This window comes from Aulonocara sp. 'chitande type north' Nkhata Bay, linkage group LG4 (genome assembly GCF_057382095.1).
Source record: "Aulonocara sp. 'chitande type north' Nkhata Bay isolate Kocher_YH1m ecotype deep benthic linkage group LG4, A_spYH_male_GT1.1, whole genome shotgun sequence".
Taxonomy (NCBI): Eukaryota; Metazoa; Chordata; class Actinopteri; order Cichliformes; family Cichlidae; genus Aulonocara; species Aulonocara sp. 'chitande type north' Nkhata Bay.
This window is the reverse complement of record NC_141347.1, coordinates 11,145,428-11,170,195: the sequence shown is the minus strand read 5'-3', so window position 1 is coordinate 11,170,195 and position 24,768 is coordinate 11,145,428. Positions and strand designations below refer to the sequence as shown.

The window sequence follows — 24,768 nt, the reverse complement described above, 5'->3', positions numbered from 1 at the left end:
TCGTGATAATTTTAATCAAAAGTTCATTTTCTTTCCTTGATAGATGATGGCTCATCGCTGCAGAGTGCTCCATTACCGCTCCCCACCAAGAAGAGCGAAAAGGACGATGACAAGAAGGAAGCGGAAAAAGACGGGAAGGTTTTCTTTCTGAGGAGGAGCACCAGGGTCGCTGCCGCTCCTGTAGAAATTGACAGCGACGACGACGAAGACATTGACGAGGAACGCGTGCGACGTTTCCTGTCAGAGGGCGTCCTGGATGAAGACAAAGACGAGATTGATGAGGACACAGAGGCGCTGAAGAGCGTGGAGAGGAAATGCCCCTACTGCCCCGATCGATTTCATAATGGAATTGGGCTTGCCAATCACGTGAGAGGCCACCTGAACCGTGTGGGCGTCAGCTACAACGTGCGTCACTTCATATCCCCGGAGGAAGTCAACGCGATTGAGAAGAAGTTTTCTTATCAGAAGAAGAAAAAAAAAGGTCAGCACCCTGTCGCATGTGTTTCTTAGACTATGTAGATGTCTTTGCAGATTTGGAACCCTGTCTTTTTATTGTGTTTGGAGTAAAACATCTTTACAATGAAGACTCTGATGTAGGCTATCATATCTCACTTTAATACCCTTTTTTTACATTATACAAGGTTTTACATTTTTTTCATATTTGTCTCCGTGTTTAATTTTTTGTTGATGTGATGAACACTTTGAGAAATGTATATTGAATTTCTATAATATAACTGGTAAGTGGTTTATAACCTACCGGCTAGTTCTCTGGCTTAAACCATGTCCACATATTTATGGCTATTTTTGTAGCTGATGTTCGCAGATGTTCATGTAGCTAATCTGATAAATTTACATGTCAGCCACTCGTAACCTTGCTTCAACTGTTCACCTCAAAACTGAGAGAAGTTAAAACTTAGAGGCCCAAGTTTTCATAACCCTAACCCAACTCTAACCCTGTATGAACATTTTTTGTGTGTTAGTTTTCTTTGTTCTGGGATTGCCAAGACTCGGAAGAACAATTCAATAATTGGCTAGTGTTAGGGTCATCATCACCAATGATGACTTAAACCTCCGAAAGTTAACCTGCATGTCTCTTCCCGTGTTTTCTTTGTTTACGGTTTTTGGATTAGTTCAAGTTCAAATTCAAGTTTATTTATAAAGCACTTTTAAAACAACATCTGTTGACCAAAGTATTGTACAATAAAAATAGTCAAGGCAAAAGACATAAAATAGGATAAAGGTAGAAGGGAATAGAATTATAGAATGATGATAAATAAAAACAATAGTAACAGGCTCATACTGATTTAAAAATGAGTCTTTAGATGGGTTTTAAAAGTATCCAGTGTTGTGGAGGTCCTGATATGCAGAGGCAAAGTGTTCCACAATTTAGGCACAGTCACCACAAATGCCTGGTCTTCTCTGTGTTTTAATCTGGACCTCGGGACGACTAGGAACATTTGGTCCGCAGACTTCAAAGATCTCGCAGGTGTATACCAGGTTAGTAGATCAGAATTACATTTTAATAAATGCAATCCGACTTTCACTTTTTATAGAGACTCTTTACCTTCATATTCTGCTTATTAACAAGCAGAAAGCAGACGCCAGAAAGTTTAATCTTTGATCTGCATATTCATATCCAGATATCTGTTCCTACAGATAAGTCCAACAATAACCCAACAGTTGGTGGAGGCATGAGAGATTTCACTTGAGACCACCCAGATAGGGGTGCTAAAGGAAAGTTCAGTACACTAATGAATAGAATTCATCTCTTGAGAGCCATGATTATTCAAAGTTTCATGGCAGTTATTTTTGTGGTTGGCTTGACCAAAGTGGTAACTCAGCAAATGACCAACAGACCAACACACCAGCATTGTGGTGTGTGGGTTTTTAAAAGGAAAAGTTGTTCCATCAATTTGTGGGGGTCACAATAAAACAAACAAACAAAAGGTCGGGAACCATTAGCATGACATGCCTTACTTTACATTCAATCATTTGCATTGCTTCTTTCCCCTGTAGTTGCCAACTTTGACCCGGACACTTTCAGCGTGATGCACTGCGAGTTCTGTAGTGCTGGCTTCGATACCCGGGCTGGCCTGTCGAGCCACGCTCGGGCCCACCTCCGTGACTTCGGCATCACTAACTGGGATGTTACCATCTCCCCGATCCACATCTTGAGGGAGCTGTTCTCCAGCAGGCCTGACCTCGTAATCCCCACGGCTCCCCCTCGGAGTTCTGGCTCTCCAGTGGAGGAAGACGAGGACGATGATGAAGACGAGAGAGACCTAGAGGATGAAGGGGAGGGAATTGTTAAAGTAAAGCTGGAGGAGGAGACAAGCGAAAGGACCCTGAGTGCTGCTGTTTCTGATGTGCTGCCTTCAGCATCTCCCCAATCCTGGAAGAAGCGGGACGGAGCAGAAGAGTGTAAAGGTGAGTTTCTATTATTGGTCCATCTTTAAAAATGGCAATGTGATAAACAGACCTTACTTATTGGTTGTGTGATTAATCTGCTGGCTGCTGATGGCTCTGATGGGTCACTGCCTTGTCCACGTTTGAAGTTTGAGCTTGGCTCTCTGTTGCCTCATAAAACCAAGATAGAAGGAGATAATGATAAAGCAGTTAGAAATGTGTTTTGAAGTTACTGCCTGTCCTCGGTGGGAAGTACTGGAGTCAGGTGGCTGCTGAGAAAAATCAGTCTTTGCGCGAGTGTGTGTGTGTGTGTGTGTGTGTGTGTGTGAGGGAGAGAGCTGGAAAGAGTGAGAGAATCCCTGATGCCCATGGTTGATGTGGCACTCCTGCATTTATCCCAACCTCCGCCTCCACTCGATTGGTCACGCCTTAGCTTAGCGGTGCATATGGGGGCAAAATGGCTGCTTCCACCTCCCCGCAGACCCAAACAATAGCGGAAAAACTGTCTGGCTTCAGCTGCCGGGAGTCCGATGCACTGCGGTTGCGGACCGGTGAGTACCGCGCGCCGTAATTCCCGTGCACCGCGTGCCCTCGGATCGCGCGGCGGCTTCTTCGCACTGCACGTCTGGCGCCGCATCTTCTGTCACAATGTAGCCAGATAACAGCCATTAAAAAGAAAGAAAGAGAGAAAGAAAGAAAAACTCTATCACGTTGGAGACCGCGTAAAAAAAATGAGTGTCGCGTGCAGGTAGCCTGTGACACGCATGTCAGAAGCTCATAAAGCGGGTCATTGTTATTGTTTCGGGTTTCCTGATTTTGCACGCGGGGATAGATTGTGTGCATTTTGGCTGTTGTGATACTATTGTTGCAGTTTGTTTTTTCTTTTCAATACATATTTATGTGAGTGTGTATGTCTGTGTGCTTTCCCCCCTCTATTATACACGTATCGAATGACGTCCAGTATTTCCAATGCTGCAGGATCTCTAAAATTACCTACAGTTGCCCAATCCTCGCCATTTTACTTTGCTTTGATTTTTGATAGAGGACACGCTGTGCCTTCAAGTGCATGCTTTTGTGCATGTCTCTTTTTTTCTCCCCCTACAATAAACTGACCGCGAGAATAGTCGGGAAACGTGGTAACTTTGTTGACCCAAAGTAGCAGCAGTTAGTAACTGGTAATCTTATTGCAACTTATCCGGATCAACCAAGTATAATGGAAGTATCACTTTTACTTGGAAGTGTCGGGTTGCTCACTCTCTCTCCGCCCGAACGGGCACAAAGTTAGCGTTTGCCACTTTGCCTCCGATCTTAGAAATTAGCCCTGTGATTATTTGGCGTTGTCTTTAGCATAATAAACGGTGTTATAACGCTGCGTTCCGGGGTGTCACATCGCTGCTCTTTTACAGTCAAGAGATGAACTGACAAGCGCAGAGCCGCCCACCAGACAAAAAGCATTGTCTGTCTCCACGTCTCTTTTGATTTACCGATTTGTCGCAGAAAATGGCACTTTTGTCCCAGGAATGTCTGACTGCGGGGAACCAAGACTGCCGCGTTTGTTTCATACTGTAGTGCAGTTATTACTTTTTTTGTTTTGTTCTTTGGCTTTTTTTTTTTTTTGACAGGGATTCATTACTTGAATTGTTTTTATGCATATTTCCCCCACAGAATGCATTACAACGCGCTGCTGTAACAAGGAGGGAGAAAATAACAGGGCATTGAGCTCACAGGACTGAGCTGATTTTTCAGCTCACAGCCTGATTCTTTTCTTCTTTTATCCACATATACATGCATTTAATGCGTGCATATGCGTTTGATGAAGTTTATTTATTTATTTCCCCCAATGTATAATTAGCTTTGAGATGCATCCCTCAGACTGCTATTTAATGTGATTTGTCATGACATTCATCACTTAGCCTAATTACTGTGGATTTTCTGCACTTAACACGGATACGGTTGTGTTTTTAGGCGATGACGAGGAGGGAGCAGAGGAAGAAGATGAGGAGGAGCTGCAGCAGCTTTCAGCCCTGGACGGTTTGAGCTCAAGCCCCGGGAAAACGGGTCCGCGCGGCGTGAACACGGACAGCCTCTCTCCTGGGGAGGATGCAGACACCGCGGGTGAGGCAGGAATGTGGGAATGCTGACCTCAGAGTGTTTACAGGGGATTGGATTTGCTACAGCCAAGCCTCATCATAGCTGTCAGTGGGAAAACTGTAGTGGTAACAGAGATGCTACAAGAGAGGGGGTTATCACAAGGGAAATCCTGAGAGGAAGACAAATCTTTTAGGGGGTAATTAGAGCACCCCTAGTACTGTGTAAGTGTATTCTGGGATATCTGTGGTCTCTAGAATAACCCGAGCCACCTGCTGCTGGTTTTAAAACTGGGGTGGCTGTCGCTCAGGAAGTAGAGCAGGCTGTCTGCTAATCTGAAGGTTGGTGGTTCAATCCCTGACTGCTCCAGTCTGCATACCAAAGTATCCTTGGGGAAGATACTGAACCCTAGGACCTGGTTCATCAGAGTGTGAATGTTAGATTATGATGAATGTGTGTGTGAATAAGGCTCGTAGCATAGATGCTTTGTATGCAGAGTAGAAAAACACCATGTAAGTGCTCAAGCTGCCTAAAAACAGATGTCATCTGTAGCGGTTTGAAACATTTATAACATTTGTAAGACACAGCTTATTACCCAGTCTTATGCCGTCTTTCACACTTGTGCAGACAACAACTTGAAGTGTGAGGTGTGCGAAGCTCAGTTTGAGACCAAGCGCGGCCTCTCCATCCACGCCCGCTCTCACTTGCGCCAGCTGGGCATCACCGTTTCAGACGGCAGCGGGACCTCCATTGAGCTCCTCCGCCGGATTGCCAAGGAGCGCAAAATAAGCTCGTCTCTTCAGGAGCCACTCATAGCTGAGAGCCCCTCCCCGTCCGTTGCCCCAAAAGATGAGGACATGGACTTAGACGAGAAACCCATCCCTCTGTCCCTCTTGGCCAAAGCAGCGAAAGCAGTGCCGCTCTCGTCCTCCTCCACACCTTCTCCGGGCGCCTCTCCAGCTCCGGCTCACTCTGGCTCCCCTTCCTCGGTAGTGAAGAAAGCCCCCATTTCCTCTCTACTACCTGTGTCTTCCCCCTTGCGCTCTCCTGAGCACAAGGCAGGGGGCATGAAAAACTTGACCTCTAACCTCTCCGGCTCAACAACAGCCAAACCCCTCTGGGCGCCAGAGGAGAATGATGCTCCTCTTAACCTCAGTAAGTGTCGCTGTCCTAGCTGATGATTGTTTTATCTTTTCATTGCTTCATGTTTAGTCATTTCTTTCTTCTGTTCATAGCACTGGAGGTTGACCCCAACAAAGACATTGTTTGTCAGCTGTGCGGCGCCTGGTTTGAAACCCGGAAAGGCTTATCCAGCCATGCTCGAGCTCACCTGCGGCACTTTGGGGTGGAGTACTCGGAATCCAAGGGGTCTCCCATCAGCCTCCTGAACCGGCTCATCGACACGGATGACTTTAAGCACAAAGCCAGTGCATTGCAGCTCGACAACCACACAGAGCCACGGAGCCTCGCCCCCACTACGCTCTCCTCCTCAAAGCCATCCTTGCTGACACTCTCCTCCTCTTCCTCTTCATCACTCCTGTACAAGGTGACCACGACCGGGAGTGGATCAACATCCAAAGCTACCTCTTCCTCTGCCTCATCTATACTTGGCCCACCTGCCAAGCGTCTCAAGTCCTCTTCCATGCAGGTCTTCCGCCTCAGTAGTGGGGAACTCATGGCCCTTCCACACAGTGAGTGTTGTAGTATCCATGAAATTAGACAATTTATAGAAGCATAATGCTTTCTCTGTTTAACGCAAGGTCAAACCTTCTCGTCCCTAAGGTGAACCTCCAAAGGAGATAGGCTGTGAATTCTGTGGGGAATATTTTGAGAATCGCAAAGGGCTGTCTAGCCACGCTCGCTCTCACCTGCGTCAGATGGGCATTACCGAGTGGTCCGTCAACGGCTCTCCGATCGACACCCTGAGGGAGATCATCACGAGACGGGGCCTGCCTTGCGCCCTCCCGCTAAAACCTCTCAAAACCCCACCGCCATCTTCTCCAGGACCGCCTCGTTCCCCCCTTTCGGTGTCCTCTTCTCCTTCAGCTACTCTCCTCAGTCGCCTGCCGTTCGCCTTCGCCCGCCCCTCCAGTCCTCAGCCCGCCGTGTCCAAGTCGAGCTCGGCTCCATCAACGCCTTCTAGCGGGCTGATTCTCAAGCTGAAGCCGGAGCCGGTGCAGGTAGAGGTCACCACGCCTGGAGCTGTGGGGAGATCTGGAGGGTTTTCAGCTGAGTCTCTCAACTATAGCTGGAGGAGCTCTGACAGTGCGTTTCCTCTCAACTTAGGTATTTGAATCCTGTTTTGTCTTCAGTGCTTATTTAACAATTGTTAAGGAATAATTTATAGATAAGGGAAATCACTTTCAAACGTACTGGCATGTCTAGTTTGTATTCATTAATCATTTATTATTGTTTGCTTCACCGACTGAATTAACCTCAGTTTAGTCAGGAGCATTTTTTAAGACAATCAGCGGCTACTTGGTGCAAGCCAAGCAACATCTCTGTAAATAACAGCATAAAACCACAAACTGTTTTTTCTGATTTTAGTTCTTTGATCAAATTATTTAAAAAAAACAAACATTTTAAAAGCAGGGAAATTATGATTAACTTTTGGACTAAGGCATGCAGGCTGTTTTCCCCCTTTTTGAGAATATGTGGTAAGTTTTACAAAGCATAGACTGTATATAAAAGATGGTCTTAGCTACTGTGCTACGACCCATTATTTGGCAATGTCCTTTTTTGAAGCCTCAACTTCAGCATCTTTGTGTGATGGCAAATATGTGTGATGGCACTGGTTGCTCATGGGCTAACCACTTTTCAGTCAAATTTTATAGCAAATCTTGATTTGCAGTGGTCCCTCGTTTATCGCAGGAGTTACGTTCTAAAAATAACCCGCGATAAGTGAAATCCGCGAAGTAGCCAACTTTATTTTTTACAATTATTATAGATGTTTTAAGGCTGTAAAACTCCTCACTACACACTTTAGACAGTTTTCTCAGACAGGCATGAACATTTCCACACTTTTCTCTCTTGTTTAAACACTCTCGAAGTTCAAACCTTCGTAAAAAAATAAGTCCAGTATTATAGAATGAAACCAAAGATCAAACCCTGCTTTCAGGTCCAGAACATGGGAATAGAGCAGCTACGAGAGAATTCAACATTTATGAATCAATGGTATGGAAGTAGAGGAAATAAGAAGAATGAGTTGAGTAAAGTTTGACTTATCTGACTGTTTGGTTTCGCTTAATGCGCCTCATAATGCAATGTGCCTTATGGTCCAAAAAATACGGTAACTTCTACCTTCCTTTAGCATGTCCAGAAGTCCAACTTTTTGTGCGATGGTTAGCATTTTCCTCTGCCTTTCGGATGCTACCGCAGGTGCCTTTGACGGTGCAAAAAGTTTCGTCGACATTGTTGTGTTTGTTGGGGAGAAAACTTACAAACATACAGTACAGCACTTCAGAGTCACACTGCTAGCGATCGAAGATTGATGTAAATTTGACTGAACGCATTCGGTACTGTACATGAGACACGGTACGGAGGAGATTGACTGACAGTGGTCTACAGCCAATCAGGACGCAAAACAAAATGCGCTGTAGAAAAAAAAAAAGAAAAAGCATGCAAAATTGCACAAAGTAAATCCGCGAAACAGCGAGGCCGCAAAAAGTGAACCGCGTTATAGTGAGGGACCACTGTATTGTCCTTTTAGGCGATGGTTTACAAAATTAACATCATGTTTTAGTCACTAAAACTGCACTACTAGTCACTTTTGCCCATAAACGCATCAGGAAAGTGTTTGCTGAGGTCATAGTTAAAGTGAGCCGTGGGTCATGCCCATAGGCTTCCATATAACCTAATGTCCCCCTACTGGTCATTAGAAAAATTACAAGTTTAAGACATCTGGCCGTTACTTCCACCTTTTACATACAGTCTGTCTTACAGATTAGAGTAGGACAGGTCTTCTCGTGTATCTCATGTAACGCTAAACAAACAATGCATGTAAATGTAGTGTATTCCTGGTAAAAATAACTGTATTCGGTAGTCGTGTGTGATCCACTGTATGTGATAATCGTGTGCACATTTTCACCTGGTATCTCTTTAGCCATGGCCCATGAGGTGGAGCCTACGAGGGATATCCGTTGTGAGTTCTGCGGGGAATATTTTGAGAATCGCAAAGGCCTTTCTAGCCACGCCCGCTCCCACCTGCGACAGATGGGCATCACAGAGTGGTCCGTCAATGGTTCGCCCATCGACACCCTGAGGGAGGTTATGCACAAGAGAGGGGTGGGTGGCTCCTCGCAGTCAGACCAAGGAGTGAAGAAAGAGTCCAGCCAAGGAGCGAACAGTCCCTCCTGGGAGAGCACAGGGGGCGCCAGCGGCTCCGAGGGTTTGGGCGCTTCGGGTTACCAGTCCTCCAAATTCCGTAAATCTCCTCTCAGCTTGCAGCAGTCAGGGTCAAGGCTCCATAAGCAGGGTGTGGGGTCTGTGGGCCCATCTGCTACCCCATCTGCAGGGAAGTTTTTCAGGATGTCCCCACTGGGGAAAAGGCCTCTGTCTGAGGAGGCCCAGTCAGTGGAGGCTGCGCACTCATCTCCACATCAGCTTAAGACTTTCTCATCCCTTCCACATGATTTCTCCTTCAAAAGAAAACCTTCCCCAGACAAACATGCACACCAGGGTAAGATGCAGTTTTTTCTCCACTTGCCCTGAACTTCATCTGATACCGATCATTATCCACTAAGAAAAGGTCTTCTCTTTACTCCTCCCCTGTATTTTTCAGATCCCAGTTGTGAGCTGTGCGGCTTCTTCTTTGAGAACCGTAAGGCTTTAGCCAGCCACGCGCGAGCCCACCTGAGGCAGTTTGGCGTGACCGAGTGGTGTGTAAATGGATCCCCTATCGAGACGCTTAGCGCTTGGATGCGTAGCAGGCCGCAAAAGGTGTTGGAGATGCACCGCAGCTACATGCAGGGTAACCGCACCACCCTAAAGAAGGTGAGGAGTGGCAGTCAGTCTTTGGTAACGCATTTCAGCTGAATAACTCAGATCAGTGCAGCAAGCTGAGCCGCTTGGTCTTATTTTAGGCCTGTGATACTTCAAAGCCCGTTGTGACTGCTGTGAACATTTGATTTTAAAACAAAAAAACTGGGAGTTGTAAGCGGAGGAGCCCGCGCCTCAGACAAAAGTGTCACAGCTATGCAGCGAGAGATCATAACCCACTGTGCTACTTTCCTGACACGCTCACTTTCCTCTCAGTGTCTTTGAATAGGCGTCATGCTCGGAGATCTAACGAGCCCCAGCTGGTGGCACGACAGACATTTTGTGTCACGGAAAGCCTCAGACGTGTAGTCTCGCAGCTTTGAGCCTTACTGTAGATCCTGTGTCTTTTACACCAAGCAAAAATCACTGTGGGGACAGATGCCAGAACAACTCAGCTATTGACTTGATAGTTGCCATAGTAACCAGGGTGCCTGGCAGCTTATGTTTCATCTTCAGATAAATTATGGCATGCCCCTTTTTTTCCCTCCCCGCCTGAATTAGTTTCTGGTGCATTTGCGTCACTGTCACACCTTTTCCCTGAGTGGTGATGTGACACACATACAAAATGAATTACCTTTTAAATGTCCTTGTAATCATATTATTTTTTCATACAGACGTAGTCAAACCAACCTCGCTGTAGGATTTGATTGGCCTAAGTAATGACTGATGTCATGGTTAAAAAGGGTGTAATAATATAAATACCATTAATATTATTAGTGAGCTAATAAACCTGGGCAACTATTTGACCTTTTCAGTGGAAAGGACGTGTCGCTTTTATTTCCTATTGCTTAATATGTTTGACATAAAGAACAGTTTATTATACCGTGACATCTTTGAATTAGGGGGAGATTTTATCCACTTATAAAAATCCACAGGGAAAAACACCCCATTAATGTTAGCTTGAAGCTAATAGTGACTAGTAAAAACACGTCTTTATATACTACATTAAGTTTACAGTCATAAATGGGTTCAATGCTTTAACAACACAAAGAATACGAAAAATGAAAACGGAAAATAGATGCAGTGATGTATTGAAACATGCAAACATTCATGAGGCAAAATCAGAATTTGTACAATTCTAACAAGCATCAGTGTAAATATTTAAGTAATATTTAGGCAGCTTTCTTGTTAAGTAGTCTTCAGGAATAATTCTCCAGGCTTCTTGAAGGACATTCAAAGCTCTTCTTTGGATGTTGCTGCCTTTCCTTCTGTTCTCTGTCAAAATGATCCCACACTCCTTCAGTAATGTTGAGGTCCGGGCTCTGGGGAGGCCAATCCATGACTGATGGTGTTCTGTTTTGGATTTTCCGGGTATACTTAGTATGACTGTGGCATAGCAAAATGAAGCCTCCACTACTTCATCCATATATATTAATGTTAATTTGAACAAAAAAAAGATTCATCAGTCGTATCAGACTGATTTTTGTTCAGATTCTTGTGTAATTTGGCATAACATCAGCTTTTTTCCATTTCCCTTCCTTAAGAATGGCTTCTTGACAGCCACCCTTCCACTGAGAGCATTTCTGATGAGCCGTCAGTGAACAGTAGATGGATCAATTAAAAGTCCAGATGCATCTTTCAAGTCGTGTGTCATCCCTTTGCTGGATTTTTCTGTTTCACACGACTTTGAGATACTCTTCATCTGCTCTACTTTTAAAAAAAATGCCTCATTGCACACCACGACAAGACCACTTTACAAAATTGCAAGAAGGTCTGGCTCCTTAAAAACAAAACATAAAGAAATGAGCGGTGGCTCAAGACACACACCACTGTAGGTAGACATTAAATGCATGAACCACAGCACTCAGACTTTCCTTAAAGTCTTAAAGTGGAGTAAATATGGCTATTTGTAAGCAGGTATAGACTTCATATTGGAAAGGTATGGCCTGTGTCTTATTTGTCTGTTTCATCTTTTGTTCCGTCTCTCTCTTTGTGATCATTGCCGCTGGCTGTAATGGGGGTCACCGCCCCTGATGCTTCTGTTAACACTGGCTCCAGAAATTCAGTGTTTGTCTGGTTCTACACTTTACTGGTATGATATGTTGGAATGATTCTAACCAATATCACAGGAAAAAACCGCAAAACAATATTGGTGTCATCAACCCAGTGAGCCTGGACTGCCTTGGATGAAGAAATACCGCATTAGCACACGTTTTGAACACCCACATTCAGACAACTTTTGTGATGATAGCTCTTTTTTATAGACATGTAGACCAACACATTCTGACCAGTCAGTAAGGCCAATATAACTTATATAAGTAAGTTTGCTGATCCAGGCACTATTTGGGATAATTGATCTAATTGGAGCTGTTTTGGCAAAACGTTTTGCCACTAGTCAGTTGGCAGTATTGCCCTTTGGGCGATAAAGAGGCCTTTCTAACACTTTCTGTAGCGAGCTAAACCTGTCTGTCCTTGATTGAGAGATCAGTCGCTCGTCCTTGGAGATCTTTTCGGCTTAGTTGCATACACAGCATGACAGGTTTCCAATGATTTAAGTCAGGGGACCATAAGAGCCCCATCAAAGCCTTTAGTGTTTCTTCAAGTACATCATCGTGGATTTTAAGGTCTGCTTGGGCCAACTGTGCTGTCGCAAAAGTCGCCTCTTTAGTTTCAGTGTCTCAGCTGTGTGACATTTAAAGCTGGAGATTTGTTGATATTTGGGGGAATGATTCTTAGATTTTCTTCATAGTATATGTGCTGTTTTCTTAGGTAAATGTTGGGTAGACTACTCTTCTAAAAGAGGAAGTTTGACATCATTAAAATGTATTTTCTGAGGTTGTATTTATTTACAAAAACTTTGTATCTGTACACTATAGCAAACAGTGTGTATTCTTTGAGACTAGATGACACAAGTGAAGAGTGGATGTGCACATATCCAGCTTTATTGTCTGTTTTACTGTAAATGGGAGCATACTTCCCAACAAGAACAGTGAGGTATATGAATCAGAACCTGAAACTAGCAATTTAGGTGGTAAACTCATTAGAAAAGCGTTTAATGAGCTTATAGATCAAGGGTCATTTTCTCAATAGACTTTTATACATTCTGACTTACAATCATTATGCAGCCGCACATTCCTTCAGTGCCTATTCAAAATGCAGGTTTAAGGTACTTTCTCATTTGCTTGACTTTTCAGACCCAGAGGCCGTGTCTCTTCAGTATATTTAGCTAAAAGCTAGTTAGCTTCACTGGGGTCATGCGCCAGAGCATATCTTGGCTAGTACCTGCCACACAAACACATAGACACAATTGCAGCACATACTTAGCACATTAAATGGAATCACATTATTATTTGTTTTAATTATATTTACCTATAAACATTTAAAGGTAAGTGCACTGGAATAAGTTTTTTTTAGCCAGGTTTTTACAGGAAACAAACAAATTAGTATACTCTAAGTAAATTTAAGTACTGCGGAAATAGCTTTAGGTAGTACATGAGTAATTTAAAGTATTGCATAACTTAAGGTATTTTACAGGAAAGAAGACAAATAATTCTGTAAGTAGTTTTAATAACTGCAGAATGTCTTGGTAGGTTTGCAGAAAAACATAATATTTCGCCATCTTGCATCGAATGCTGTGCTTTTTAACATCCGGGTGATATTATGGAGAGTCTTGGCATTGCCTAACTTCCAGGTATTTTACAGGAAAAGAGACACTCCTTTTCTTTAAAAGCTATGTTTTAACAGTGGTTTAATTCACCCATAACATGACCCTCACCCCGAAATACACAGCTTATGTACGATGTAAGTTTGGGAAATATTCCTCCAAAAGTTGATTCTGTTCATCTGGACGTAGCGTTTTGTGGGAGAAACGTTTCGTCACTCATTCAGGTGACTTCTTCAGTCTCAGCTGACTGCAGGTTTCCCCAATCTTATAAACAGTACATTTGCACAATGACTGAAACCAGCCAACCGAAGGAACAATGGGCTGGGAGGTCAGTTCCTTAATCAGAATTATGCAAATTCTCATGACCATTGATCAACAACCATGAGTACCATTCACAGAGAGTTGGGGAATGGCTGCAATCACAGCATTGTAAGATGGCAAAAGATGTACCCTTAGGCCCCCTCCTCAATTCAGAGATGGTCTTTCCCTTTTCACGTAAATGGCCTCCTTGACTCTGCGCTCAAACCAGCGTTCCTCCCTGTCCAAGATGTGAACATCCTCATCATTGAAAGAGTGTCCACTGGCCTGTAGGTGTAAATAGACTGCAGAGTCCTGGCCTGACGAGGTAGCTCTTCTGTGTTGTGCCATCTGCTTCGCCAAAGGTTGTTTGGTTTCCCCGATGTATAAATCCTGGCAATCCTCCTGGCACTTAACAGCGTACACTATGTTACTCTGTTTGTGTCGGGGGACCTGATCCTTGGGGTGGACCAATTTTTGGCGCAGCGTGTTTTGGGGTTTAAAAGCCACAGAAACCCGGTGTTTAGAAAAAATGCGTCTCAACTGCTCCGATACTCCTGACACATATGGGATCACTACAGGTTTTCACTTGGGCAGCGGTTGTCCTTCTCTCCTGGATCGGCTGGAGCTTTCTTTTGGCGCCTTCCCAGCTTTGACAAAAGTCCAGCTGGGATAACCACATTTACTCAGGGCCTTCTTGATGTGCTGTTTTTCTGCCTCCCTGGCCGCTGTGTCTGTGGGGATGGTGTTCGCTCTGTGTTGTAGCGCCCTGATGACACCCAGGTTGTGCTCCAGTGGATGATGAGAGTCAAACCTTAAATACTGATCCGTATGTGTAGGTTTACGGTACATGTCAGCTTTGATCAGTGGGTTTTGGTCAGTGGTTGTTGCTCAATGGTCATGAGAATTTGCATAATTAAGATTAAGGAACTGACCTGCCAGCCCATTGTTCCTTCAGTGGTGCTGGTTTCAGTCATTATGCAAATGTACTGTTTATAAGATTGGGGAAACCTGCAGTCAGCTGAGACTGAAGAAGTCACTTGGATGAGTGATGAAATGTTTCTCCCTCAAAACGCTACGGCCAGATGAACAGAGTCAACTTTTGGAGATCTACTTACCTGGATGATTGAGCATGCATCAAGATAGGGAAATATTGTTTCTCCAAAATTGCAATAAATTTGCACACCACTTTAAATTACTTATGCAGTACTTAAATGTAATTACATTACATTACAATTTCTTTTCTTTTCTGTAAAATACCTTAGGTTATGCTATGCTTAAAATTACTCATGTACTACCTATAATTGCATACGTAGTGCTGAAATGTACTTACTGGTATGATTGTTTAATTTCTTCCTGTAAAAACCCGACTTGTTACCACCTTATTCTGCCATTCCTGCCTTTAAGGAATTTGTTGGTAAATATTGTTATATTGTACTTTCAAATAAAATACACTGAAATAAAATTTTATTGCAGGGGAATTACACCCTTAGTCATGCGTTGTGTTATAAAGTGTTAACCTTTTTGCTGGTCTCCAAAACAACAATGGCTAGGGTTGTGGTTTTCACTGATGGTTGAAACTCCATCAGTGAGTTTTAAGTGTTGCCAATATCTGCAGTTATCCATGTTAATAGAACGAGTCTGATGCTCAGCTCAGCTATAGGTCCCCGTTATTTGATGCATTGGTGTCAGTAGAAGCCCAAATTAGGTCCCCATATGTCTGCAGATCTTTTGCCTTCCTTATTAATCACATTTTTTTCATCCATTTGTTTTGTAAAGCTCATTGGAGGGTCTGTTAATTTCTAAGTGCTTTTATTGTAATCAGACTTCTAATTAGTGCTTTATACATGACAGGTGTGAGAGAAAGGTCAGCTGGGACAGCTGGATATATAGTGTGTAATACGGTAATTTTAAAATAAGTAGAGAGAATCTTTTCTGTTACAGCTGCCTAATTCATTAACACAGCTAGATTGGTTGTAGTTAGATGCACTGTCCAGACTGTAATTATTGTAATTATGTGCATGATTACACATTTTTTGCATACGTGCTGAAAGAACTAGGTGGGAGATAAAACCCTTTTAACATGTAGTGCTCAGATTTTAAGGGCTTAAACATTCTGTACAAAAGTCTTGAGCCACCCCCTCATTTCTATATATCTTGCTTCCAAGGAGTCCAGTAGTTCTCCAGGCTTTCTGAAGGTCTTTGAACATTTCTTTGTTGTGTCTACAGATAACGGACAACTTAGCAAAGAGCCAACTAGCCTGTTGCAAAAAACAAAAATTTCCCCATTATTTAACTGAATCTATTAAAAATGTCAAAGATTACACAGTTTGAGAGACATAAAATAGTATTTTTGTACCAACAAGGTGAACCCCCCAAATAATTAGGCTAAAATGGTGTGTTCTTAAATTGATTAAACTGGACAACTGGAGGACAAATGTAGTGGGCCTTAAAAACAACCTATAGCTGAAGTCCTTAAGAAATCCAACAAAGACCTGACACTGAGAGGTGGATCAGCCAGTGGTTCTGGGAATCTTGTTAGAATTGATGTAATTATAAATGCAGAAAAGTACAAATAGAGTTTGAGCCACCCTACAATACTGTAAAGTGGAAAGTGTCAGAACTGGACAAAATCGAGCACAGGACTTGTCAGATTATGAAGAGACAAAGTCAGTATCAATCTAAACGTCACCTCATACCTCTCAGACACAGGTGATCATCTTTTAACTAACTTTGTGCTGATTAACAGCTGCTGAGAACAATTTGTGTCCAGGTACTTATGAACCCCACTAATATGGGTGCTGTGTACTTGAAAGGGGCAAATTACAGCACAGTTCTCCTTATAGCAATATAAGCTTAATCTACTGAAAAAATATAGACAGATGATGATGATATAAACCCACTTAAATTAAAGAAAGTGAAGATAAAACAACAAAAATTATAGTAGTTTAAATACTGTCTCTGCACTAAATAGGAGGCTAATGCTAGTTCCTGGCTAGCTTAAATAAGCATGTCAGTCCCAGCACCAGGCCAGGAAATTGTTGGCAGATATCCTCCCCAAAATGACTTCAAAAAAAGTCACATAACTTTTTAATTAGTAAGTAATGAGCTTTAGAGGAACTGGTGGTAGATTTTGTTACCTTTGGATAGAGCCAGCCTAGCTAACCGTCTACTTTTTTGCTTGAAACTAAGCTAACTCTTGCTTCCAAGTTACATATTTACTCTGTTCATATGCCTTATTGGTATATAGGAAGAAATTCAAAGTCTTATCTGGGTTCTTATTTACTTTTGTTAATGTGCCAGTGTTTCTGTTTACATGGTAACAAGTACACCAGGACTCGCCAGTCTTTTTGTAATTTACTGCTGATAGGATCACTCATTCTTTCCATGTTCCAGAAGAGCAGCTCACCGCTCACTGCGGATTCTGATCATATCCTCCCCATCTCATCGCAGAAGGCTTCCTCTTCCTCCTCCTCCTCTCAGTGGTCTTCTTCTTTGGCTGTCAGCCTGGTGCGTCCACTGAGCCACGAAGTCAGCCAGGGCTCTTCCAAGACTGCAGAGGAAGAAACTGGTACCAACTTCCAGGGTGCTCCCATCAGGGCTGGTCGCAGCAGTCCCAGTCTCTCGCGGCTCGGCAGCGGCCACACGCTTCAAGCACAGGTGGCGCGCAGTGAGCTCAATGTCCGCCTGCCTAGAGGTACGTGAGGATAGAGCATATGTCTTGGCTCTCAATCACATAGGTGCATACATATACAATGTATTATATATTCTCAAAAAATCAGTTGTTAATACTGGCATTAACAAGCCCTTGACAGGCGAAATTACCCTAATTTTTCCCTTTTTTCAGTCAGTGTTTAACCATTTTACATTATATTGTTAAGGAAATATTACAATGTTATACATCTTTTAGGTTTAGGCAGAAAACTGAACCCCTTTTGACTTTAAATGACTGAATTGCCTCTAAGCTATACTGACATTGAAGCATTTTGGTGCAGCTCTACTTTGCACCAACCTCCTTTGTTACCTCCTCCTCTTGCTCAGGTTTTGAGCGTCGGCCGTTGAAGCACCCATCTTGCCCGGACGGGACAGAGAGGGATAGCGGCCCTCCTAAGCCCCCGCGCACAGGCACCGTCCCCGCCCTGGTGCCCAAACCACCCTCCTACCCGCTGGTCAAAGTGGTGGGCAAGTTCTACACCCTGAAGTGCCGGTATATGAAACTTGTGTCTTGGGATATAGCTTTCCAGGACCCAGGAAAAACTGTTCAGGGCTCTTAGCATTAGAAATTTGGAGACTGTAGCATTAATAGGACTGTCTGCCTATGTTTTAAATAGTCTGTTAATCCCCCAAGCAGCAATCCCTGTTCCCACGCCCTGTCGAGCAGTACTCCACTTTTAGTTGCTAATGCACTATATTGAGAAGAGCGAACCATTTGGGATTTTCAGGGAACATGAATGAGTGCTTAAGTTCTGATATAGCTGCAGCACAAGTGGCAGAATGGGCCGCCCCTGAGAGACAGAGAATCTGGCTTAGCGGCATCGGATTGTGTTTTATCTCTTTGTGTTAGAGCATAAGTAGTTGCATTCATTTTACTGGCTATTGGTAACGCCGTAAGTGATCATTTCCAGCCTAAAAAGTGTGTTTTTGTTCATCAGATTCTGTGAGGTCGAGTTCCACGGTCCACTGTCGGTGCAGGAGGACTGGATCAGACACCTCCAGCAGCACATTCTCAAGATGAACTACAACAAGCCCGCTGCTGCCAAAGCAACAGCCACCGAACCACCTGCCCTAGCTGACGATCCTGTGCCGGTCCAGGCCTCTGTCCCAGCCTCCACCTCTACCTCCAGAACCACCTCTACCGCACCGGCTCTCACTTCCACCTCAAACAGCAACACGACTCCCAAGAGCCTCTCCCCCTCGCCCGTGGACGAGTGCGCTCCTGCCATCACTGCCACAGAGATAGTTCAAGTCTCAGAGGAGCAGCCAACCCTAACTCCAACTCCTATTCCTCTCCCCACCCAGACAGCGTAAGCTCACATTCATCACCTGTACTCATTTTATTTCTTCCAGTCTCTACTTGTTCACCCGTTTCTGTCCTTTGGCCTTCACAAAGTGGTGTTTAGGAGGAGCATTCTCCCTCCCAAAGAGCCCTCTGAGCCCCAAGCACCTTTTGAAGCAGCTTTCTAGACTGTTACTAAGTCCCGTTGCCATGAGAACGAAGCTCCACTGGCTTATCTGCACACCAGGGATGGGTGATTACGGGAAATGTCCAAGGTTATAAGGAGAGATGGACTAATGTTTGTGTTTGCCTTGTTTATATTGAATGTTCAGATGTGGATCGTTACTGTACCTCTCTCATTCACTGGGCGATTTAGGGTTTAATATAACCCTTTATTAAACTTTAACACCTTGTCTACTACAACCTTCCCTCCAATCTTCTACTTATGAACAGCGCATTAAAAGACCTGTGAGATTTTGACCATTGCTACCAGGATGTTGGTAGCTTTGACTGACTGAGATTAAGCGACAGTTCTAATCATGCTAGTCTTGCGGTTCAGACTTTAAACATGTGATAACACTTAGTGTTAATAAAGGCACTTTTAATGTGGACACTCAGCACTTAATGATACAATTTGAATAGGTTAATATGATATAGGGATGCACCGATATATGGGCCTAACACTGATATTGGTCGATGTTGGCCTCGTTGAACGATATCTGCTCATTGGCAAATAAGATGGGACTTACAGGAATCGGTGGCCTGTTGTGATTAAAGGGACACAGCATGGGAAATCCAGACTAAAGTCACAAAATTTTTAAATTAAAAATTCAAACTGTGCCTGATCTTTGAAATATTGTGGTTTGAATTGACCACAGGTAAAAGATGGAAAACATTGCCAGCATCACCTAGGAGGCAACTTTTTCTGGTTGACTGGCTCAGCTGTGGGGTTTTCCCCCAAGTGCAATTTATTTTCAGTTTATCCATCAGAAAATGTTCAATAAACGAAATTTTTAGGCATAGTTTGAATAAATATTCCAGACAGTAAAGTTAAGGTAACAAATATTGGAAATATTGAAAAGTCAATTAATAAATATTTCTTTGTTCTCCTAGAACGGGGGTCTGCAGCCATTACTGTCAAGAGAGACGGCTTTGAGCAATTTTTGTTCAAACCTATTTGAGGATTTTAATGAAACCTAAATTAAAAATGAAAGACACGAGTGAAGTATAAATTAGCATATCAACCTTACTAGTAGGGTAAAATAATTAAAATCTTTATCACGTGTGAGGTACCGGTGATCATCCTTACTTTAACTTTGCACTACAGTAATTCCTTGTGTTGCAACATTTATAAAAATTTTAGAACTACAGTGAAAATTGATTACTATCGTTTTGGATTGCCAACAAAATGAAATAATTATTAAGCACTGGAAAAAAATTCAATTAGCATGTGTTTACTTGAAATTAGACATAAAGCTATACAGGCCACTGCTAGCGTTTTTGCAAATGAATCGCATTAGAAACCTTTTTGATAATAAAGTAACATCAACCAAACAGCTTTAAAATTAGTACAAGTAAAAATCCCCATTTTAAATTTAATGTTGACTAAAATTTAGTTTAGTAGGAGGCAGTGCTCCTTTTTCCCCCCTTCAGCTACAATCAACCATCTGATCTACAAACAATCACATTGATATCCGCTAATAAATACAAAATTTAAACTTGAGCTCACTGATATCAGCCAGTTGAGCCTATCTATATTGTCTTTTAGAACAACCAGTAAATGAAAATTAAACTAACGATGAGGTGGGAGAAACACCCTTCATGTTATGAATGTTATGAGTGTTGCACAGTTTGGCCACCAGAGGGCACTCTGCAACTTCACTGTTGGCTACAATATATAGAATGCCACAAAAACAACAACCAGCTGATGCGATGAGTCGGGCAGGGCAAAGAAATAATTGCACATAACAAATGTTAGACAAATCTGCGTATGTTTCGTGCGTCTGAAAGCACAAAAATATTCGAGTTTTTAAAGCACCAAATATCAGTACCGGTGTCAGTCTTAAGAATCCTGTATTGTTCATGCGTCAAATTTAAAAAATGTGTCATAGGAAGTGAGCAAAAGAACCACAGGTTTGCAACCCCTGTCCAAGAACAACAAAAACATAAACAAAATTAGATAAATTGTTACCTGTAAGGTCCCGGAGTCAGTGCATCCCTAATGCGGATTGACAAAGACACATTCCGACTGACTGAAGGAACAAAAAGTGGAAGCACACCCAAAAAGGGAAACTCCTTACTCTATGAAGTAATACTCTCCCCAAAATATATGTTTCGCTTGAATGTAGCTTAAAGCACCTGTCAAAACCTTAAACGCACACATTCATACTCAAATCAAACACAGGCCCTGTACTACAAATCAGGTAACAGTTTTATCTTTCACGATGTTACCACTCCACAGCCTGCTGTTTTCAACAGATAGGGCTGCAGTTGCTTTTTAATCTTGGAGACGTGAGGCCACAGTATTCAAGGTTACACATCTCCATTCACAGTGTTGCCATTTTCTACCTGCCTTTTTCAATGTAACCCAAATTATTTATTTATTATGTTGCTTCTGAATGTGGTAAGCTAGGTCATTTAAAAGCTAGAGTATAACTTAGGAATGTTTTTGAAAATAGGCCGGCGGTGCGCTTTTATGCCAGCGTGTTCGTTTGTATGTCGGTGTACATACAGAGCAAATGTGCATTTGTTTCCCCATTTTAAAAGAGAGAGAGAGAGAGACAGACGTAAACGCGCTCGATACAAAGACACCTCATTAAGGTCAAAACGAACTAAATGTGGGAGCCTGTCTGGACTTACATGCATCCATCGTCTTGTTAGGATGTGCCAAAGAGCCTGTTTACTTCCCTGTCTTGCCTCTGTAAAAGCTGTTTACATTGGACCTGATAGTGGAGGAAACTCTGCACAGCTACCGGGTTCCCCCAGGGCCCCCCACGCAGAACAATGGACTGAACCAACGGTGGATCCCCCAGTTTTAAAGACTCGGGCTGCTGAAGCGGCTTCTCGTTTCCGTGGGGGTTAGATTTTTCCAATTAAACGTGAACACAAGCCAAACTTGATTACAAAGCAGGGCTCTGGAGAACCGTCAGCCCTCAGTCCAAATGCAGAAACGCAGTCAACCTCGGCCTCCTAAGGATCGGAGGTCTGTAGTCTCTCTCATATCAACCTTGAACCGAAGCAGTAACTCAAAGGGTCCATGTAGGCGGGCAACCTTTTAGAGTTTGTTCCAGTGTTGCCCATGCTTGAAACGTGACTGTTTGATCCAAACGATACCCTTAACCCTTTTATGGAGTATAGATGCATACTATATACAGTAACTACATGTACTTAAGAAACTGTTGATGCTAGTAGAGCCGTCTGCAGTTCTATTAGCGAGGTAGTTTAAAAATTAAGTGATCTTAATTCCTCTATTGTGATTTGATTTCAACATTTGATGCTATGTATTTTTTATTGCTCTGTGCATTTCTGTATTTGCAGTCCTGCAAGGTGAATCTTAGAGTATTTTTTATTTTATCTGTTAGTCTCTCCAAGCTGAAACTTTTGGTGCTGGCGAGTGCGTTGTAGGTCGGGAGCTGGTTGAGTGACTGAACGCGAGGAAGACCTTTTAATATGATTGTCACGTCCTGGTATCAAAAGGACTCTAATAAGCGGGCCTTAAAGGGGACCATTTTGCAAGGTGAGATATAATTCTTCCTGTCTGCATTCACAGAGTAATAGACACTGTTGCCTCCTGCAGGTTTGTGGCTGCACTGCTGCGTGAGGTGTGAATTGGAGACCGGTGCATTATTAGTTCCCTTTTAAGATCACCCGATTAAGCCTCAGCTGGTGTAACTGGCTGTTTTGTGTGCGCGCGTGTGTGCGTGTGTGTGAGAGTGTGTGTGTGAGTGTTAATAAAAAAAGATAGATGACGATGTTAACTGAGAAGAAAAAGATGCAGTCAAGAAAAGAACTGTACTGTACACGAAGGGTTAAGTTTTAAGTAAATCAACTCCAGAACAAACAATAAATGTGATTTCAGTTTCAGACACCGAATCTTTGTCTTTATTGTTATGTTGTTGCGTCACACGGCGGTGATGTTTGACGGCTGTGTCAAAAGCCTTTGGTTAATTGTTTTATCAAACCGCTAGGGGGAGCTAGAATACAAGCTCCAGTTTGCATTCATTTCAAGCAGGTTTGGGATGCACCCCAGCTGTAGGTGGCAGGGGGGAATATTAGTTAGCAGTGTTTAAATGATCTCTGTCTAAATCACAGAGTGTAAATAATAAAACAGCAAAGTTACTTGAGAACGGTGATCAGGATCAAAATGCCACGGCTTCAGCAGGCGTCGATACACAGCCTTCAATTTTCATTCTTACCCCTGGAAAAGAACTAAAACTGAACACTGAGCTGCTCTGGGGGTTTTGATCATGACAGCTTCCAGAAGGGAAATCGAGTAAAGTGAAAAGGGGAAGCGGACACATTTGTGCATGCTCTAATACATGGGACCGATGTTAATAAAAAGAAAAACGCTATAACACAATATAATGAAAACTATCCACTTCTTCAGATTAATGTCAACACATGACATACGACGTGTGTTATTCCTCAAAAAAAAAACTAAACCAAAATGCAAAAGCAGCGTGTAAAAAGCTCCTGATCCAGCTGCCTGTACAATCAGCTTTAGCAGTGAGAACTTGAAGTAGTTGGTTTCTGTATGACTTTATGAGTCTCTCACATCACAGTGAAGGAATTTTCTTTACGGGTTTGCAGGAATTCATTTATTGATAGCTGTCTTAAGATCCCGCTCAGGTCGACTTTGACTGGACCATTGCAGCACTAAGCTTCTTTTCTTTTTCAGCCACTTTATTGTAGATTTGCCGCTGTGCTCAGGATCAGTTTCCTGTTCCATGACTTTGTTTCAGCCCAGTTTTAGCTGTTATTTGACTCCAGATTACTTTGGTGTAGCAAGAAGTTCATGCTGGACTCATCACCCCTTCACACCCTTTGTGTTTGTTCAGATGCTGCTTTGCCAACCTAAACCATGTTCTTTTTAGGAAGAAGAGACTTTCTACTGGTATCCCTTCCAGACAAGTCATCCTTTTTCAGTGTTTTTCTTTTCTTTTTACTCTCATGAACTTTTAACATGCTAACTAAGGCCCGCAGAGTCTGAGATGTAGGTCTTGGGTTATTTGCAGATTCTCTAGGCATTGCATGGTATGACCTCGGGGTGAATTCACAGGGAATTCTTCAGGGAAGATTGGAAAGTGTCCCAAATCTTTTCCACTTGTAAATTATCTTCCTTACTATTGAATGATTGACTTGAAATTATTTGGAAATGGGCTCAGAACCCTTTCCAGACTGACGAGCAGCTACAATTGTTTTTCTAAGGTCGCTGCCGAGGTGATTAATTGATCAACTGCTAATGATCAATTGATCAAGTGCATCTGACCGGCAGCTCTGACTGCTGACTGCTCTTAATTCCCGTGGAAGCAGTAAAGGTGCATTTAGTTTGTCACACTCTGCTTCTGCATTATGGCTTTGTTTTTGTTAAATAAACGATGACCAGAGATGTGGCACACCTGCACCAGGGCAAACATCCGCCTGCTATACAGGTTAAAATAGAGCAACAGGACCGCTGAGTCTTTGATTTTATTTATTTTCTGCTGTGTTTCACTTGCATTTATTTGAAAGACTGAGTATAAACACAAAAAAATATTTTATTTTATGTGCTGGAATGTGCAGAAAATAGGTTTAAATGTTAAACAAATTTCTTCCAGTCAGAGAATGTTGCATATAATTAAATTTTTGCTTGATGCATAAAGTTAAAAGATTAAAACTAATAAAACAAGTTTTAAAAAGAGACTTTTCCATTTGATTACATTTTGTATGATGGATTATGCAGAAAAAGAAGAATTGGACTGAAAGATCTATCGCTATCACCTATTCAGGTTGTAAATCGTGTTTTTAAAAAGTAACTAAGTAACTAAATACTTTTGAAAATAAGTAATCAGTAAAGTAACGGGATTATTTTTTTTGGGAAGTAATTAGTTCCTGATTACTTTTTTCAAATAACTTAACCAACACTGACGATGACACAGTGTAATATGTCGTGTTGTTGTTCACCGAGGTTGCACCTAACTCATTTTAGACCTGCTAAGGACCAGATTGTTTTTATGTCCTGATACTTACAATCTTAGAACTGATAGAGGTGGCACTCTGACTGTGTGCTGTGTGAAAAGGTTTACCTGCACTCAGCTTCACAGTTCCCGTAGCTCTGCGGAGCACTTAATAGCACGTTAGC

General features: G+C 42.7%; 1 protein-coding gene and 1 long non-coding RNA gene across 6 annotated transcripts in view; one reads left to right on the top strand and one right to left on the bottom strand.

Annotated features, from left to right (window-relative positions):
* The window catches only part of wizb (WIZ zinc finger b), a 33,044-nt gene extending 10,533 nt beyond the window's left edge, over positions 1–22,511 (top strand). For 2 of the 5 annotated variants that reach the window (XM_086288369.1, XM_086288368.1), the window contains exons 7-18: positions 44–481; positions 2,017–2,427; positions 4,372–4,521; positions 5,122–5,649; positions 5,730–6,185; positions 6,277–6,780; positions 8,597–9,172; positions 9,275–9,486; positions 16,829–17,129; positions 17,474–17,639; positions 18,085–18,456; positions 18,543–22,511. In XM_086288369.1, coding sequence (XP_086144495.1) covers positions 44–481; positions 2,017–2,427; positions 4,372–4,521; positions 5,122–5,649; positions 5,730–6,185; positions 6,277–6,780; positions 8,597–9,172; positions 9,275–9,486; positions 16,829–17,129; positions 17,474–17,639; positions 18,085–18,456; positions 18,543–18,552 — 4,124 coding nt within the window. In that variant the 3' untranslated portion in view covers positions 18,553–22,511. Of the gene's footprint in view, positions 1–43; positions 482–2,016; positions 2,428–4,371; positions 4,522–5,121; positions 5,650–5,729; positions 6,186–6,276; positions 6,781–8,596; positions 9,173–9,274; positions 9,487–16,828; positions 17,130–17,473; positions 17,640–18,084 lie in introns of all 5 variants that reach the window. The other 3 variants (XM_086288371.1, XM_086288370.1, XM_086288372.1) reach the window with 3 other exon arrangements.
* Positions 396–18,735, bottom strand: LOC147331996 (uncharacterized). Its single transcript, XR_015128752.1, has 3 exons — positions 18,476–18,735; positions 16,842–17,123; positions 396–2,282 (listed from the first exon to the last, which is right to left on the bottom strand). It is a non-coding gene; the product is annotated as an uncharacterized LOC147331996 (long non-coding RNA).
* Positions 22,512–24,768: the final 2,257 nt, after the last annotated feature.